General features: G+C 41.7%; 1 protein-coding gene across 1 annotated transcript in view; it reads left to right on the top strand.

Moving 5' to 3' along the window:
* Positions 1-20,587, top strand: part of LOC121711943 (adhesion G protein-coupled receptor F4-like) — a 68,433-nt gene that overhangs the window by 35,863 nt on the left and 11,983 nt on the right. The window contains exons 10-13 of the mRNA XM_042095840.1: positions 10,965-11,219; positions 17,550-17,696; positions 17,786-17,973; positions 18,110-18,292. Of these exons, the coding sequence (XP_041951774.1) occupies positions 10,965-11,219; positions 17,550-17,696; positions 17,786-17,973; positions 18,110-18,292 (773 nt within the window). The remainder of the gene's footprint in view (positions 1-10,964; positions 11,220-17,549; positions 17,697-17,785; positions 17,974-18,109; positions 18,293-20,587) is intronic.

Here is a 20,587-nt window from a genome sequence, read left to right as displayed (position 1 = left end):
GTCAGCAAGCCAAGCGAAGGCAGCAAGCTACGAACGAAGAGAAATGCTGATTCGCAAACGAGATGAAGATGAACGTTAGCTTGCAGCAGTAGTAGTGTGTGGGGGGTGAAGCCTTTATTCTGTGACTTCTGTGTAGGCCTACCGTTCAACCCCTAGTGTCAATGCTTGCTTGTGGTGGGGTAAGGACATGAAGACGTGTTCGCATTTTCCTCCTATGAAGTAACTTGAATGGGGAAAGTCCAGTAGTGGCATGTGGAGTTGCTCTGTACACCTGGAGGGATTCTGTACTGGTGGCTTTCCAGGGCTTCTGTTGCAGAATAGCAGACTGTGCTGACACTCTCACTCTCAGGACGCCGTGCAAGCGTCCAACCACTCCGTTTGCTGCAGGGTGGTAAACTGCAGTATGTACTGTATGTGCTTTATGTTGTCGTGGAAACAAATCACTGACTCTTAACTCTAACAAAACTAACTAACAAAAACCAGCGGAGAACGGTCTGATATGAGAATCCGTGGCCACTTGTGGCCTTTTATTCACAAGTCCTCCTGGGTACAGCTCTGAATGCACAGAGACTAAGTGTCGCCAGGCAGGAGTTGCGAATGATGGATGTCCTCTGCAGCGGAGACTCCACGACCCAGGCCTTGGGGAGAAGGTGCGCACATTCTGATGTTTGCTCCCTTGGAGGAAAGTTTTTGTATGTGGTCAAAAACACCTCCTTTTTTACATAGGGCTTGCCCTTGCCCGGTGTCTGCCCCCTATGGAATCGGCAGACCCTTTTTCATCCAATCAATGTATATTCAATAAATCATAGGTAGATGAGCTCACTGAGCTGCCACAAAAATTATTAAAGGTCACATTCACTGAGAAACCGTTTAATACTTGTTACTTTCGAAATACTATAGCTCACTCCAAGTTGCATATGCCTGCTGCACGTGAAAATGATCTTCTACCCCCATTGCCCGCATTAGCCCATGAAAGAAAATACACGGAAAAACAAGCGAATCAGAAAGAGCCCTTCCCAATGACGCCGAAGGGAAACTGACTATTCATGGCCTCGCCCACCTTGGCTTGTGACCGCCTACAGGAAGGCTGGAAGATTTTGCGGCTAGGGGATTGTCTCTCTGCAGCTAGTAGGAGCTAACAGCAAGTTGCCAACATGGCGGAAAAAAAATCGTGCCTGTTTTATTTCTGGCAATAACACATCAATGAGTTGAGGAAGAAATGGTTCGGATTTATCGTTGGAACACCACCACCGAAGTAGTGCAACATTAGTTCTGTGTTCCAATAATTTTGACCACACTCACTGCCTTAGAAAGTGGTTTTGCATCGATGTTCTGAAAACCTGGTTCTGTACCGTCATGACGATCGACCACCAGCTCACAGGCTGTAAGTACAAACAAACTTTTCCACCTAACGTCTGTTACAAAATAGCATGTTCATATTCTTCACGTTAGCATGCATGAAAAGGGTACAAGCTAGGCTTAGGCTAGCCTATATTACAGGAAGCTACACCAGGCACGTAACTGAAGTGTTCTGTTCGCGACGTGTAAAATCAGAGAATGCCTAATAGGAAGGGCTCTGGTAAAATCCATTAGAGGAATGGTCTATTTTCCCGAACGTAGCCTACAGGCCACTAACACGCCAGGTGTAGCTACTTCCATTGATTAGGCCTATTGGAAGCTAATTGTTGCAGTACATAACGCGAACGGAATGCTTCAGTTACGTGCCTGGTGTAGCTACACTCATAAGAAACTGACCACACTACCCAGAGATTTAGCTTGTTGAACCTATAATCTTCTAACCTAAGCGTTAAACCACAAATAATAATATTAGCAACAATATTTTATGCTCTACTAAGTACGGGTATTGTTCTAGTCTAAACAGGGAAAATCAAAAACACAATACCCCTGCACTATTAGGCTAAGTTGCTATCACTAGAGCTCAGGTACACTTCAGTCTAATTTATGTCTTCTTGCCATTATTACATTGACATACAATGATGTTTTGTTTGATTACTTGCTGTTTACTTAGTGTTTTGTATGTCTTCCAGAGCACATCCTCATGTCAGGCTACACAGCTTTCTAGCCTACATTAGGTCATCACGTTAGAAGCAAAGGTTTGTGATCTAACTTTTATTGTTGTGCTAGTTCGTTTCTAGAAGTCTTTTTCTAGTAGGCTAATACAGGTTCTTATGTGCTCGTCAATGTTTTGGAAAGTCAATTCATGGGTTTCTTCAGGTCACTTTCCACAGGTGTATAAAATCAAGCACCTCGATTATGAATGCAGACTGCATGGTGCTTGATTAATACACCTGTGTAAATGGACCTGATGAAACCCATGAATTGCATAACAGATAGAATTGATATTACCGAATGTCTTCTTGTGGGTGTGCTACTTAGTACATCATACACCTTACCACAGTCACTAAAATATTTTTGTTTCCATTGTGCCAGTACAGTTTTGTGAGATAGTGAATGTCCTGTGTACTATTAGTATCTTGTAACTTGACAGTAATACACATTTATTTACTTTAGGTACCCAAACAGAATACTTCATGAAAAGTATGAGTATTGATACAAGCACTTCGGATACACCATGGGCATGGGGGCCTGCTACCTCTACTGCCATCAAGCCTGTTCATCTAAGGCCAGCTAGAAGACCTCGGGTTGATCAAGAGGAGGAGGAGGATGAAAGCGACATCTCCACAATAACACCTGATGGCTCCACCTATGGCCCAGCGCAATCAAAGAGCAATGTAATAAAATCATCACAGCCAACGAATGTGTTTTGTGTGTTGTCCCTTCGGATCCCCAGGGCAATACAAGCCGAAACAACAACTCAGACCTTTTTCCCTAAATAATCCCAGCACCATCTTACAAAGGATCTGTAGGCCAGATGTCTGCATCGTCTGGCAAAAAGAGGACATTGTTAATTCTGTGCATAGTTTGGATGTTCTTGTTTTGTGTTTGCATTATTTTAATAGACTGCAATATTACTATTTGTCAGTGTTTCACGGACCACCTAGCAAGAAAAAAAAAAAAACAGTAGACCTACTTCAACAGTATATTACACAATAGGCCTTCTTACTGAACCACCTTGCTTATTGTCTTTGCACCTTGCTTATGGTGTCAGAGGATTCATATGATTTAAACTGGCATAGGTTACATCAGTGTTGCAGAACTGTTTGGATTTACATACAAGTTGGTTCAATATTGCAAACAACTCATCTATTATATTTTACCACATCTACTTGTGGAACACTTGAGATAGCTTGCGGACCACACTTTGATTACCACTGCTGTATGTAAATATAATAAAGTTGTTTACAGAAAATTGACCAGTTTTGTATATTTGTTTTAGGAGTTTCATCAGTTTTTGTCCCTTTTAAGATAAAGGTTTATCTTACCTTTCATATCTTCTGTCTCACAGAGGGCCATAGTCGTCATAGTCGAATGTTTAGTGCATTTTGAAGGGAGTACATTATGCTAAGGCAGACTGGTTCTAATCCTGGGTACAGGGTCAGGGGTACTGGTGTTGCCCATTTTTCCAACCACATGAGCAATCCCCTTACGAAAAAGTAGTATAGGAATCTTATAGTATTTGGGACAAAATATTATAGTAATCTTATAGGAATAATTGGGACATACTGTAGAAGTACTACTAATAACTCTATAATATCCTGTAACCGCTATAGTTTTTCTATAGTAGTCTTATAGTACCTATAGTATGTCCAAATACTGTAGTATTCCTATAAGATTACTGTAATATTTAGTCCCAAAATACTATAAGATTCCTATAGTAGGCTACTTTTTCTGTCATACGTGACAGAAAACAACTTGAGTAGGCTAACCTCTGCCAATGTCAGGCTATCAAAGCCATAGTTCTCATTACCGGAGAAGTCTTGCAGCACACATTCTCTGCTTCTGTAGGCATTCTGGTACAATTCCAGCAAAATATAGCTAGGTAGGCGTGTTTGCATTTAGATCTATATATATACTGGGCTATGACCAAGTGGTCTTTCAATGATAGTATCATGGAATTCAAACCATAACTATCTAGCTATTCCGATAGCATTAGCAGGCTAGGTCAGTGCCTGAACTGCATTTATCGATAGGGTGCTTACCTGTGTTGTGAAGTAAAATATCTACTAGGAAGATTGCAAAGACTTTTGACTGCGTAAAGAAATAGGTCTTTATTTTAAAACGTTTCCAACTGTTTATTACTTGAAAGCAAGATGACGATTGTCACAAACGTTTACCTCTTTTAGGAGAAATTTTAAGCTGACAGGCAATTGTTACCATTCTATTAAACCAACGTTCACCGACAAACGATCAGGAAGCGGTTCTTCTTCCTACTCGAATACTAGGATCAAACACATGAAGTTGTATCTCCGAAGACATTTTGTGCAACAGTTTTGACTCGAGTTTTAGCCAGGTTTTAGCACTGTAAAGTTGAATATGGAGCATAGCACAGGCAGAATCGGATGAGGACGCACTGGAGGAAGCGTCACAGTACTGTTAGCCAATCAGAGGTGAATTCATTAACATGTCATTAATATTCATGACTAGAGGCGAAATCCAGTCGTTCCTCCCCGCCCACCTTCCCCACCAAACTAGAACAGCATGAAACAGACGCAGGACAGCATTTTTTTCACCAAAACCGGCTCACAGGGCATTCATCAATACTACAGACCACTGCAAAATTAATGAAAAAACGATGAGATGAGACCTTTAAATAATCCCCAGTAGGCCTGTGTCACGTTCGCGCACATGCATGACATCCTGCCCCAGCCTCTGCCTGGCCACCTATGGAGTTGCATTTGTTCCACTTTTATGAGCGAGCAGTAGCACAATTTGAGCGCAGAAAAATATTTTGAGCGAACACCCAAATTATATTTTGAGGAAAAATGAAACTCGAGCACAAAAAAACTTGTAGTTGAGCAAACAGGAATCTATGTTGTGCTCCACAAATGTCTTTGCCTTTTTGCTAATATTGATATGAATGTGCAACATCAGCTCCTTTTCTTTCAGTTTCACTAGTAGTAGTTGCACTACGTGCTCACATAAACTGTTCCTCCACTTGCTCAGGAGATATCTGTCGTGCTCACTCAACTTCATCTGTGTGCACGCTCAAAACTGTCGACAGCGTTACGTTTGTTCCACAATTTATCAACCAATCAGAAAATTCAGGGGCTTAAGTCCAATTCTCATTGGCTGCTGAAGTCCACAACGCCTATCGTCATTTACTAGTGTCAGTGGGAATCGGGAAAGAAGGGACATTGGAGCACGCCACACGAAAATACATCTTTGGTAATTATTCATCATGTGGGTATTGTTGGATTTACAACACGGTTACAACGTCTACTTAACTTTATGCGTTGAAACTATTTCCTGATTCCCACTGACACTGATACTGAAAGCTAACTCAGGTCACTTATTGTGCTAGTCTACCAGTGTGCATAACGCCAGTCGGGGGAGGCAGTTTCAAATGGACCAACCACATCGATTCCCAGCTTCTCCCAGGGCTCTGATGGGAACTGGACAGGTTGCAGGGTTGCAGCAGAGGGAGCAGCGGTCTTGTCTGAAGACTGGCAGAGGCAGCAGCTTTTGATCTGTGTGTTCACAAAGTCATCCATACCTGATAGATATATAGATAGATAGATACTTTATTGATCCCTAGGGGAAATTCAAAGACCTGAAGCAGAAGCAGCAGAATACTCAGCAGGAGAGCCAGCAGACAGGTGATCAGCAGACAGCAACAAACTCCAGTTTAATTGCAGTCTCATCAGAGGCAACAGTGGTCATCACATGAGCGCAGACAGGAGCAGATGGAGAAGACAGCGGAGCAGTGGAGCAGTGCAGGAGCAGAGGTCATTGAAGTGGCGGGCTGGACAGTAGAGCCTTTGAAGCACAGGCTCATGCCATTTATCAAATCCATGCCCAGCCGAGCAGTACCAGATTTCACAATGAAGAAGGATGTCTGACATGTAGCATCATTCCATGACACAGTAACGTGTAAGCAGCCAATAGCTGGAATGGGAGCACGGGAGTAGGTCACTAACTTAACTGTAGGAGACTGTTCTCTTTTGTAGTGTCTCTCATACAGGCATTTAGGCAGAATGGACACTGCTGAGCCTGAATCCACAGTTAGCTCCATATTCATTTTGTATTATTTTATTTAATTTAGCTCGGCGCCACTAGGGGGCAGTATGCTTTGTGGCTCATCCCACCTCGGGTCAGCCCAGGTAGGCCATTTAACCTACAGGAAACCCAGACACAGGTGTTGCTGATTTGGGAAGCAAACAGTTTGACTGTGCCTTTGTGCATATGTGCCTAGCCTTTGTGGTGAGCAATTGGGTTTGTTATTTTGGTTACATGTATTATGAGTGAAAGGTATTGCCGCTGTATGATATATGGATGTAAAATAAACCTGCGAGATAATTGTAAAATTACTGAACTCTCCGTTTGCTATGTTCGAGCGCACGTCTAAACCTAATCCGCCCTATTAGCAACCAGTACTAGACTTCGTTTAGGACTAGTCAGTACACTGAATGTTATCTGTGCATCCTATCTTGTCAGATGCTGTGTGCTTATGCAAGTAAAGAATCTGAACTTCTGGCAAGTCAATTTCACGCAAAGAGTGTGTTTGTGTGATGGGTCACACAAGAGGTAGAACTCAAAAGGGATTCACGCTACACTAAAATACGTACATAAACAGTAATTAAAGATAAAGACACATACAATAACCCCCCAAAGTTCTCCCGACACCTTGACCCCGAAGCATGGCATTGTGGGAAACACTAGCACACAGTCTTATACACCGACGCTTCAGTATTAACATCATCCTCCATTACATGGTCTCACCTAGATCAGGCAGTGTGTAAAAAAAGTCTCTGAGCTTCGGTTCCCAGGCAGGCGGTGTAGAAGAAGTGCATGTGTTTGTGCATCTGGCCCTCCTTTTGAATTTGTTGCTACCACTTGCAAATAGTTATTGAACATTTTCAGCCAATCAGAATGAAGTCAATTACAGTTTTTCACAATTGCTAAAACACAAAACTCCATTTTCTGAACCAAATTCTCACTTGCCTGAACACATTTGATTGACTGATTGATTGATTGATTGATTGTTTGATTGATTAATTAATTAATTAATTAATTAATTAACTTTTTTTTTCTGATTGCTTAAGCACATTTTTTGTAACTATGGCTATTTTTGCAAAACTCTACACACAAATAGTAACACCTTTCACCAAATCAGCAAAACATTGTAGTTCTCTTGCTAAAGCTAACACACCTTGCTTACTGTAATGACCACACAGCCAGGCTGGTGGAATTTGTTCTCAGTACAGCTCTTTGGTACAGGTTCCAACATTACAATAAACATTAAACATATAGTATACATACATATACATACAGGCAGACACATTGAACATGATACATAAGGGTCAATCCACAATCCTCAGAGTTCAGAATGTTTATTGCTATTGGAATGAGACTGTTTTTGAAGTGGGTTGTTCTGCAGGTGATTGTCCTGTAACGCCTCGAAGAGGGCAGTAGCTAGGTAGTGTGCAGGGTGGGTGATATCAGAGATGATCTTGTGGGCTCTGCGTAGTGTGCAGGGTGGGTGATATCAGAGATGATCTTGTGGGCTCTGCGTAGTGTGCTGGATGGGTGATATCAGAGATGATCTTGTGGGCTCTGCGTAGTGTGCTGGGTGGGTGATATCAGAGATGATCTTGTGGGCTCTGCGTAGTGTGCTGGGTGGGTGATATCCGAGATGATCTTGTGGGCTCTGCGTGGTGTGCTGGGTGGGTGATATCCGAGATGATCTTGTGGGCTCTGTGTAGTGTCCGTTTGTGGTAGAGTGATTCAAGGGATGGTAGGGGTGATCCAATGACTTTGGATGCTCTGTTGATGATGCACTGTAGTTTCTTCCGGGAGAGTGTGTCAAGAATGCCAAACCAGACTGCAAGGGCGCGGGAAGGTGGGTGCTGAGGGCGCTGCAGCACCCCTTGCTTTTTATCAATAGGCTTTTTATCAATCATTATATTTGCTGTATATCAAATAGGCAAATAGCAAAAAAGGTAATGGATAGCTTTGAATATAGCTATCCATAGATTAAACGTTATAGAAGTGAAAATGACGTGACTCACTGAGGAGAGACGTTGCCCTGTCAGAACTCCGTGTAGCATGCATACTGGCAGTTTTCATAGACCATCACCAACTAGTTCGCACTTAGGATATATCGTTGGATTGTGAAAAGCACAATTTCGAATACTAAACTACAACAGATGAGGTAGGATGCATCCTTTCCCATTAGAATTTCGTGTTGGTGAGACCTCAGTAGACATGTCATCTCGAGTTCCACGACAGCTTAGCTAGCATACCACCGAAATATGACACTGAAATCCTTTCATTATTGGAGTCGCTCAGATAGAAACCGCTGTAACGTGGTTAGGACACTTGCTGTGGAGTGGAGACGCCATAAGTTAGGCTACTCAGAAATTGTTTGCCATTGTAGGTCATTGCAGCCTAATTAGCATACATTTTCAAGCCAAACATCTCTGGTGTGGTTTTGACAATCAGAAAAGCAATATACTGAAATAGTTTAATGATGTAAAATCAAGTGCGCTTCTATGGGTCTGGTGTGTGTGCGCGCAGTTTTTATTGATGAGTCAGAGGGGCGCTGCGCATAGGTGCAGTGGGCATTATAAAACTTCTCGCTCGTAGGCCTACTCATACATGGCGCTGAATTTCAATGGCCCTGGGGACAAATTACTTTCTCAGTCTTGCACAACTGACAGACTGAGAAAGTCATTTGTTCCCAGGGCCATTGAACTGTTCAATGCCTCACTTAAGGGAAGAGGAGAGGTAGACTTCTCTGCATAGTCTGTCTGCCTCTTCACCCCCTCCATGTTTGGTACTGTCTGTCCACTAGCCACTATCTATCTATCTATCTATCTATCTAAATGGCATATTTAGCTGTCTAAATTTGAATCATATCATGCTAGGGGAGAAATCGTCGGACATCCATTATTTTGTTATTCAGCACCCCTGGACAAAAATATGTTCCCGTGCGCCTGCCAGACTGTGAGGGATGTGGTGAGGATGCTAAACCAGACTGTGAGGGAGGAGTTGAGGATGCTAAACCAGACTGTGAGGGAGGAGGTGAGGATGCTAAACCAGACTGTGAGGGAGGAGGTGAGGATGCTAAACCAGACTGTGAGGGAGGATGTGAGGATGCTAAACCAGACTGTGAGGGAGGAGTTGAGGATGCTAAACCAGACTGTGAGGGAGGAGTTGAGGATACTAAACCAGACTGTGAGGGAGGAGGTGAGGATGCTAAACCAGACTGTGAGGGAGGAGGTGAGGATGCTAAACCAGACTGTGAGGGAGGAGGTGAGGATGCTAAACCAGACTGTGAGGGAGGAGTTGAGGATACTAAACCAGACTGTGAGGGAGGAGGTGAGGATGCTAAACCAGACTGTGAGGGAGGAGGTGAGGATGCTTTCCACGATGGCTGTGTAGAAGTGGAGCAGGAGATGAGACCTTACTCTGAACTTCTTGAGCTGTCGAAGATGGAAAAGTCTTTGCTGGGCTTTTTTGTAGATGAGGTCTGTGTTGATTTTCCATTTGAGGTTGTTGCTGATGTGGGTCCCAAGGAATTTGAGTGAATCAGTGATGGAGATGGGCTCACCTTCAATGAACACAGGAGTTTTGGGTGATGGCTGGCGTCTTAGGGCGACGATGAGTTCTTTTGTTTTTGATGTGTTGAGTAGGAGATCATGGTCTGTGCACCAGGTCACTTCTTGGTTGATCTGTGCACGGTATTCATTTTCTTGGTTGTTGGTGTCCTATGATGGTTGGTTGTTGGTGTCTTGGTTGTTGGTGTCCTAAGAGTCCTATGATGGTTGTATCATCTGCATATTTGTACAGGTTGACGGAACTGTGGTGTGATGTGAGCTGGTTTGTGTAAAGGGATAATAGCCATGGTGAGAGAACACAGCCTGTGCTGAGGAACAGAGGGGAGGATGTGTTATTGTTGATCCTCACCTTCTGTTGCCTGTTCCAGAGAAAACTGTGAATCCAGTGACAGATGCATGGGTAAATATTTATGTCCAGTAATACAGTATATTGAACAGTTTGGCTGGGTTTATTGTATTGAATGCAGAACTGAAATCCATGAACAGGATGCGGGCATATGTTTTTGCGGACTCGAGGTGGTTCAGTATGTGATGAATTGTTAAGTTGACGGTGTCCTCAACTGACCTGTTGGCTCTGTATGCAAATTTGAATGGGTCCATGAGGGGAGTGCTGACGGTTTTTAGGTGATTGAGCATGAACAACAGAAGATCTTGAGTGTGTCAGGAAGCTGATTGTCGCTGTCAGGTGTGGGGATGGGTTTCTTTTTGTAAATTGTCATGTTTTTTCCAGATAAAACGTGTATCATTAGTAGTGATTTGTTCTTAGTGGCATACTTGGATTTGGCTCTTCTTATTGCAGATCTCAGTTTGTATTTGGTGTCCATTTCTTGAATCGTCCCCCCTGAATGCCTCACTGATAGTTTCTGTCCATTGTTGATATAAAACTGCACTGTTCAGCCATCTGTTTACTTAACATATGACTTTTGTGCTCTATTTGTGTTTACCTTTTGCCACTTGTGCTACCATTATGCATCACAAGTGCATCACAGTGCAAAATGTGTCTTATTGCATGAGAATGTGTTTAGTTTTTTTGCCAATAGAGACTATCATGAGATCTGCAAATTGTGTTTTATATGTGAAAACTGTTTAAAGTTTTGCCAAAAGGGGGATCGATTCAAAAAATGTGTTCAGGCAACTGAGGATTTGGTTCAGAGAATGGAGTTTAGTGTTTTAGCAACTGTGAAAAACTGTAACATGGTCTATCTATATAAACAGTTTGAAGCACATATCCTGAAGGATTTCTCTCTTTCCCTTTTCATATAGGTGTATATACATGCAAGTTTACTGAGGGTTCAGTTTCACACAAGGCCACCGGAGAGGAGTTAGAGATTGACCTGCTTCCAGACAAGATCACTATGACAAGTGATCTCTCGACAGCAGACTGCACAGCAGGCAGTTCAACCCCGGTTGCTGTGAAGGTCAAATGTGCAATTCCCCGTCCTACCACTCCTGTGAATTACACTGTCACCTTTAATACAACAGACGGCAATAAAGAGCTGATGGATAAAGTGGATCCCGGTAAGAACCATGATGATGTGCCCTGGACCTTTACAGTATCTCAGTGATTGGTTACTGAAAACCTTTAATTATGATTAATTGAAATAAATTGACTCTGGCCATGATGGCAACCAGAGGTCCACTGCTGAATTAACAAATAGTGATGACCACAAAGAAACTACTACTATTTAATGCATGGTCAGGAACCACCGGCAAAGCCTTTACAAAGACTTACTACCAGCCATGGACCACTGGTTGAAAATCACACCTAGTAGCATATCTATAGCCATCACACTCACTGCCATGTCAGTTGTGTCCTCTGTCTGAATAAAAATTGAATATTGTGGAAGCCCCCCCCCCCCCCCCCCCCCCCCACTCCCCACCTAATTTAGTTCAAATATAATAATAAAAATAAAAATATGTCAAGTCATTTTTGTTGTAATCTTGATGATTACAGCTTACCGTTAATGAAATCCAAAAATGAGTATCTCAAAATATTAGAATATGGAGCTTATGATACAGAAATGTCGACCTTTTGAAAAGAAATGAACTAATCTGACTAATTTGACTAATCTAAAATAGTTCATTTATACACTCAATACTTGTTCTGGCTGCTTTTGCACAAATTACTGCATCAATGTGGCGTTACAAAGATACAAGGATACAAGGAAGTTTATTGTCACATGCATATAGTTACTGGAAGTAAGAAATGCAGTGAAATTATGTCTGGTGTCCATGGCCGTAGCTACCATAGAGGACACCGAGGTCATGTCCTCGGTATTTTTTTCTTCAAGTTTCGTTTATTTTATTAAGTAGGCTACAAATAGGCCTAGCCGACGAGACAATTATCTTTGCATCAACGGACCGTCACGTGATAGCCTACCTCTGACATGTCAAAACGAAAGTAGAGTCGAGTCGGCTATCGCGGAGTGTGTCCTAAACTAATTAACGAACGCAACGCAGCTCACATAGTTTAAAAATAAACTTTAAAATAAACTTGACGTCTTGTTAATTTCTGCCAGTAGGCTATCTTAATTCACTTGACCTGAACAAAGGCTGTCACAAAGTTAACGTTTGGAAAGCCAGCAGAAGAGCAGACAGAGAAGGAGGGAAGGTGAGAAATGTAGGCCTAATTGGTTGAATACAATAACTAGATGCAATAGGGCTACCAATGAGATGCTAAATAATAAAAATGTTGAAATTCAGTGGAGATGCAGTTAGCTAACCTGCATTGAAAACGAAGCTATATCAATGTTATATAGGATGGATAATGTTATGTTAAGGATATTATCTCATGGCACAAATATTACCTATTGTCAAATTATATCAATTATATTATTGTTCAGTAATTTAGAGACTTGTTGTTTTAAGAAATCCAACACAGGAGACAGGGGACAGAAATCAGGCAGTTGAGAAGAAAGAGGAGAAGAGGGAAATGATAGGTGAAGGGCCCCCCCAAGTGAGAGTCAAGATGTGACACTCACTGTGTCAGAAGGTAGCCTACAAGATCTGCAGCCTATGACCCTGCAAATGATGCAACATTTGCTACTCTGATGAGGAGAAGCAGCTCATTCTTAATAACAGATGGAGCAGGGTCCAGTATAAATATCCAAAGCCAATTTGGGAAAAGGCTCAGATATACAGGTGCATCTAAAATAATATTGTGGAAAAGTGTGTTGGTTCAAGTTATAAACAAAACATGTTATAATCTGAACAAATATATGGTTGTTGGCAAAATGGGGGAAGAACCTCCTAGCATTTCTAGCGACGCCCCTGACCTCGGTATTTGAAGAATACTGGCTACGGCCTTGCTGGTGTCAGCCTATTTGTGCATTATATATGCAGTAGAAGAGGGGTTTAGTAGATTAAGTGGCAAGGGCTGCATAAGAAAGGTGGGGGAGGATTGGGATTGGGGGGGGGGGGCACCAACAAGGAGCACCCAAGAGCAACAGGGGCAAGGAAAAACTCCCTTACCAAGGAAGAAACCTTGGGCAGATCCACGGCTCAAGGAGCTAACCCAACTGCCAGGGGTCTTGGTGTGTGTGTTGGGGGGATGACAGGGGAGATGGGATGAGACAATGTGCTGTGTATTGGGGGGGGGGGGGGCAGTGTGCTGTAAGTATGTTGGGGATGTGTTGGAAAAGCTTCCTGATGAAATAATGTGCTGTGTATGTAGGCGTTGTATGTATGGAGGCAAACAGCCTGTGGCACTGCTAAGGTGTTATGGAAGCCCATGTTGCTTTGATAGCGACCTTAAGGTCATCTGTATTGTTGGATCTGGTATCTCTCATTTTTTTCTTGACAATAAACCATAGATTCTCTATGGGGTTCAGGTCAGACAAGTTGTCTGGCCAATTAAGCACAATAATACCATGGTAAGCAAACTGGTTACTAGCAGCTTTGACACTGTGGGCAGGTGCCAAGTCCTGCTGGAAAAGCAAATCAGGACAGGGTTTCCCGCAGCACTTTGCAGTCAAGGCGGCCGCCTTGGCAAAACAAGCCTGCCGCCTTAACTACGTCGTCGTCAAAAAAAAAAAAACGTGTTACTTTGTCCTGTTTTCTCCCTTTCATTCCAAACCGTGACCAACGCCAATCTCCCTTCTCCGCAGAACGCATTAAAAAATAAGAAGAAACGTGTTATGAATGGAAAAATAATCAGATTTTATAATCTTTACATATGTGATATGCCTCCGAATCAGAGCTAGTGAGCGGAGCTGAGCGGTGCAAATATATCGCTCCTCGTTCTCAAGAATCAGTCAAATCGCGAACAGCCACAACTCCGTTTAATTGTCAGGTGTGATGAAATGCGTTCATATTCCACTTTTTATGTCATAAACGTTGCAGGCCTATGGAAAGGTTTAGTGGTAGGGTTGTCCAATGATCAAGTTGTTGCTTCAATTTGTGTTTAAATTTATGCGACGCACCAATGCTGGGTTCATCCGTTTGGCGCAAGTTTAAAATATTTAGCCGACTGCGTGATTTGTCATTTTCGTTCTTTTGGCAATTAATCCCGACTGATCCCTTTAGTTAACGTTGCCAAGCTTGTTTGTTGTTGCACTATCAGTGTTGCAGTCTTTTAAAATAAATGTTCTGAGTGAAATATATTGCTGTTGGGACCGGGGAGCTAAAGTGACCTGACGCGAATTTGACCTGAGAAGCGGCCGAGTAAACAGACAACTGCTCTCAGCACAGTGTTGACTTGCGCGTCTAATCGATGCCATCCGTGCCTACGCGTATGCTTTCTAAATGATTTAGCTAACTCCATCCCCATCAACGCTATATGGCCAATATCTTTGAAATGTAACGGTCTTGGTTTTATTAGTGGGCCTCAGACTCGTGGTGTGAGCGGTATGGGAGCGGAACAGAGCGGCCACTCCGGCCTCTAAATTAAAAAGCGCTCCGTGCTCAAATTCCATCCATATTACACAAAACTATGAAATGATCTAAACTTCATTCACTCTCGGTGTATAAATCAGGACAGACTTGCGGAACAGGCTGCAGGTCAACAGTCTGACAGCCTGCATGAAGATAAGCATTAATGGTCCAATAGTAAAACAGTGCAATTACCAAAGGGCCCTTGAAATGTTTTTAAAGCCAAGGAGGATGGCTTGTAACCATGCTAGTTGTCAGCTCTGCCATAAGTAGTGACTGATCACATTTGCATTTTGTTGTTTTGCACTTTCTTTTGCACTTGTTCTATAGTTTGTAATAGTCTTTGTAAAAATTGCACAAATTACACAAATATTTTGAAATATTTGTATACTGTTGTATAGTTTGTTTGGTGTTGTTACTTTGTTCTTTGTTAACTGTTATTTTGAGAAGCTGGTTATTTATTTATAATGTAGTGTTTAATAAATAATTGTTAAATATACAGAGTCTGTAGTGTATCGCACAAACAAGACGCCAACACCCACACCCCCCCACCGATGGCAACCGATACAAGAACACCGCCCCCACCCCACCCCACCCCCCCACCGCTCGGATGACAACCGACAACATTTTGTGCTCGATGGTGTTTTAAGCCCCCAACGTTGTTTTCCAGGCAGCGCTGCCACCGTCGACTTAAAGGCACCTAATCCTAACCCTAACCCTAACCTTAACCCATGCCTAACCTTAGCACTGCCTTGAAGACAACGTTGGGGGCTTAAAACACCAAGAAACTCATTTTGTCCATGCCTCCAGTTTGAGTGTCTGAAATGCTATCTTTGATAAAGAACACAGGTTTTAGAAAACAGTCACATAACATGCGCTAGCTTAGTGTAGCTGTGCACATATACTTATGTAACACACACTCCTAGACTACAGCAGCAGTAGTAACTGAGGATCACTATCTCTCAACAATTATTATAGGGCTTAAAGGAGAATTCCGGTGTGATATTGACCTAAAGTGTATTGAAACATGATACCGAGTGTGAACGTATGTCTCATAGCTCATCTCGACTTGTCCCCTGCACTCCAAAATCTGGCGCTAGTTAGCCGATGCTACCAACAACTTTTTCAGTAGTGGTGCTTCGGCATCGGGCTAGCCATGCAAATAAATCACTGTTTTACACCCATTTACTAGGCTCAATGTATCTCCACACTTCATTGGTAGACTTCCTAGGGCCCTGACATTTAAAACGAGACATTGAGAACTTTGAAAAAGCACTGGTAGTTTACTTACAAGACGATTTATACAGACAGTATCTTCACGAAGTTTAACGTTTGTAGCCATCTTGAATTTAGTCACGATAAGTCGAGCAACGAGTAAGAATGAACAGGTATGATAAGGGATCAGATTCCAAAAATAATTCAGTGGAAATGCATGGATTCCAGTTTCTTCCAGTAGCAGCAACTGGAATCCATGCATTTCCACTGAATTATTTTTGGAATCTGATCCCTTATCATAGCTGTTCATTCTTACTCGTTGCTCGACTTATCGTGACTAAATTCAAGATGGCTGCAAACGCTAAACTTCGTGAAGATACTGTCTGTATAAATCGTCTTGTAAGTAAACTACCAGTGCTTTTTCAAAGTTCTCAATGTCTCGTTTTAAATGTCAGGGCCCTAGGAAGTCTACCAATGAAGTGTGGAGATACATTGAGCCTCGTAAATGGGTGTAAAACAGTGATTTATTTGCATGGCTAGCCCGATGCCGAAGCACCACTATTGAAGAAGATGTTGGTAGCATCGGCTAACTAGCGCCAGATTTTGGAGTGCAGGGGACAAGCCGAGATGGGCTATGAGACATACGTTCACACTCGGTATCATGTTTCGATACACTTTAGGTCAATATCACACCGGAATTCTCCTTTAAAGGAGAATTCCGGCTATTTTTCATACGCTTCTCTATTTCTCGATGTAGCTGCCAGGCAGCAACAGTGCTACACTCTGGGGGTGTGAACATGGAGGCTCATGAACATGCCCCCAGATTGTCAAATCAAGTCAAGTTCGATTGAGTCAGACCTACAGTATGTATAAAATATTGCAGTAATCGAGTCTGGAGGTGATAAAAGCATGTATGAGAATTTCAATAAAAGGTTAAAAAGGACTTGGATATTACTCTTAGTCTACGTTGATTAAAAAAACACTTCTGACCACACTATTGATTTGTTTATTAAAATTAAGAGAGCTTGACCATGGAGTGCACATTGTTAGAGCGGACCAAGAGTACTGCTGAGGCTGGAGACAAGAAAAGGGGCTAAATATGATGACTTTGGTTTTACTGTCGTTAAGTTGTAAGAAATTACATGCCATCAAATATTTAATGTCACTGAGGCAGCTATACAGTTTGTTTAGTGTAGTCTGAGGAGCAACTGGGAGATAAATCTGGGTATCATCGGCGTAGCAGTGGTATTGGATGTCATCTTTATCAGAGATGGCAATGAGGGGCAACATGTATAGAGAGAAGAGGAGGGGGCAAGGATAGAACCATAGAATTTCATAGTAGCAGAGGATGAGGAGCGATGTCCCAATTTAACGGAAAAAGTCCTGTCATTGAGGTATGAGGTGAACCAGGTTAGTTCAGTGACCTGCAGGCCAATTCTATGGTCCAGCCTGCCAGGATGTGATGGTCAATGGTGTTAAATACAGCACTAAGATCTAGTACAACTAAAATGGCGCAGATTGTAGCACTGTAGCTCCCTGCTCACTCTAGCTGTTGGCTGCAAGCAAAGCTGGGGAGAACGGATTGTTTTCGGGGGGTGGGGGGGGGGTTTGCACTGATAATACTCAATTACCTCAAAAAACAGAGATCTATGTGAAAAATCGCCGAAATTCTCCTTTAAGCATTCATTGATCCATCATGTACTACTGAATGAACTAGCATATTTCTGTTTGTTCTTTCCTAATATGGGTGTTTGTTTTCTTCAGCTGAAAAAACAGACGAAATTTGGTATATTAAGCCAACAACAATATCTTGTGCAGATAAAAAAAAACAGTCTCAAACCATGACATGTTTATTCGAAAACAGCAGTAAACAGAATAAAAAACAAGACTTAAACATCCCAATTCTCCAAGGTAAGTATCACAGGAGCTATTGTTTTGCTTTGCATTTCAGTGTGCGTATACCATACAACTCACAGAGAAAATGTGTCATTTATGTCAAGCGGTAGACCGATTCTGTGAACCAGACTTGCCTTGGCAAAAAACCAAGGCTGGTGAAAAAGCCATTATGGAATGCCCAGTTGGAAGGGTAGGCTACAGGATCCGCCCCTGTAATGTAGCTGGTGAATGGCAGTCTGTACTGGACTACTGTGTGAATGAGGTGATAAACAAGTTGAGTTCTGCTGTAGAGGTAGGTCTATGACCTCAGTTATTCAGCACTTAAATTCAACATGGATAGAATACCAGCCATTTCCAAGTTACAGAATATCACCGATATACTTAACCATCTTGCCACCCCTCTTCTGTGTTTGGATGTACCATTTCAGAACTTCCAAACTGGACTGGATGCCACTCCTGAGATTGCCATGGGAATATTTTCTGGTTTGAAGAACAACAGTGCTTCTGGTACCAATATGAGTCTTGGGGATATCACGGCCACCATAAACATCCTGGATGGGATGAAAAATGCATCTTCTGCAGTCACACTACATGATGATTCAATGATGAATGTGAGCATTTAGGAAGTGTTTACAAGCCCTACTAAGCCAGTTCATATACAGCTCTGCAAAAAATTAAGAGATCTCTGCATATTTTTCTGATGTCAACCTACGGTTGCTGAATGACATTCGAATGAGCTGACGGTCATATTCAAAATTACAATTTTTTTTACAACTGTTTACACACATTTTCAAAACTGTGTCTGTTTTTCAAAACACAAAAAACCACAAATGCTCACACCAAATGCAACATGCCTCAGATCTCTCAGATCTCTAAAACAAACATTCGCCTCACATTATAAACACTTTTGTCATAATATGACATTTTGGGTACATCATGTACACACTGTTGCTCAAAACCAAAAGCTCTTCTGTCTTTCATGGGCCTTTATGTATATTTCCAGACAAGAGTGAAAGTCATCTACAGTGAGAAATTGAAATACACAGTAAACATGTAAGCAATATTGAAACCAAAAATAGTAATTTTTCCCAAATAATTTGCTGTTGCGAATACAGTATGTTACAGCCAACAAGAAAAAAAGGAAGCACAATACATTCGTCATGTCAATGACTCATTCGAATGTCACTCAGCAACCGTAGGATGACATCAGAAAAGAATGCAGTGGTCTATTCATTTTTCTAAAGCTGTATATAGTGTATATAAAAGTGAATAGACCACTACTACATAGATAATTCTTTTTACTCAACTTTATTTGTGGCGGGTGCTGTATATAAAGTGATATATTTTTGGCACCCCTGGCAAAGTTGATTCAATCTAACCACAGAAAATGATTCCCAATATTCTCAATAATATTTTGCAACTCCAACCTACTATTTGTAATTAGGCCTAATTTACAAGAAAGGCTTTTTATGCAATTTTCCAACAATGGGCCTTTGTTGTCTCTTTTACTGTCTTCGCTGTGCATGGGGACACGATGGGTCCATGTCCAGGCAAACTTGTACATTTCCTGTTGATTGAAATGTCTTAATAATTGCTTTTAGCTGAAGAGGACATTTTTAGGCGAGTACTTATTTGTATAGTTACTCTAGTCATTTTATTTATAAAGCACATTTCAATCAGCTCAATGTGCTTTACAATGTCAAGAACATGAAATACATTAGAAAATAAGTAGGTTAAGAAATAAATAAGAATAGATGTCAACACAATACATTCGAATGGTGTATTCTCTTGTCTTTCCTATGTGAATGACCTGTGCCTCTGACCCCAGTGTCACTTTAATTTTAGACCTTAAAGGGGAACTTGGCAACTATTTCAACGTAATAAACCCGTTTAGAAATCATTCGGATGGTTAAATGACCTGTTCCGGTGAAAATGGTGACTTTCCCCGCTGCGCCTAGCGTCCCCAGGCGGAAAACCAACCTTGCAACATTGAGACTTACCGTCCCGGAAAGAAGTGAGAAACAAGAAACTCGTTTTAAATCGTGTTTCTTACCTTGTAACATCCACATAGTTCTGCCAAACTTATGCTAACCGTTCGCTAGCTTGTAAACAAATCCATGTGCTTTATCGTTACCTTTTCCCACAGTTTGAAATAGCATAATGCACAATTTCTCCAGCAGAGGGGGAAATCCTGCCAAGTTTCCCTTTAAAGGAACCATATGTAAGAAATGTATTTCAATTAATCATAAAATGGCCCTGATACAGTATGCCACTAGACATTAAGAAATCATGTTCATTTCAAATACTTAGATCACTGACAGCAGTAGTCCGGCCAGGATATTGTCATTTAAAAAGTGAAGTTGCAGCCCTCAACTGATGTTGATGTTGTGTTTTTTCATGTCATGTTGTGTTTTGGCCTGATGCGCCACCCTCTACCTATCTACTAATCACAAAGTCAGTAGTGTTTCGGCATCTGGGTTGGCAACCTCGAGTCAGGGGGGATGGGGAGGGGATACACCTCTCTACAGTAATTTGGAAGTGATTGAAGTACCAGTTTTGGCCACAATCTTACATATGGTTTCTTTAAGCGCTTAATGAATAAGTGGACATTTTTCAGTTGTAGAAATACTGCTTGAAAAGCTTTTAAAGAAATGGTTAAAAATAGAAAAAAGTTTCAGTTACATTTTGTTTATAATATATAATGTAAGTGTGCCAATAATTGTGGCATGCGATTTTGTTAAATATATTTATTTATTTATGAATTTTTTTTTTTTTTTTCGGAATAGAAAAGGTCTGGTAGAAGGTAGAAAAGATTTTTCCTCATTGTACCGGTATTCATTGTGAGATAAAACACCAAAAGATTCATTTTACTCAACTGTACCAGGGCTGTCACTAATTGTGGAGGC

The sequence above is a fragment of the Alosa sapidissima genome, chromosome 6, assembly GCF_018492685.1.
Source record: "Alosa sapidissima isolate fAloSap1 chromosome 6, fAloSap1.pri, whole genome shotgun sequence".
NCBI classification, from domain to species: domain Eukaryota; kingdom Metazoa; phylum Chordata; class Actinopteri; order Clupeiformes; family Clupeidae; genus Alosa; species Alosa sapidissima.
This window is presented reverse-complemented; position numbering and strand designations above follow the sequence as displayed.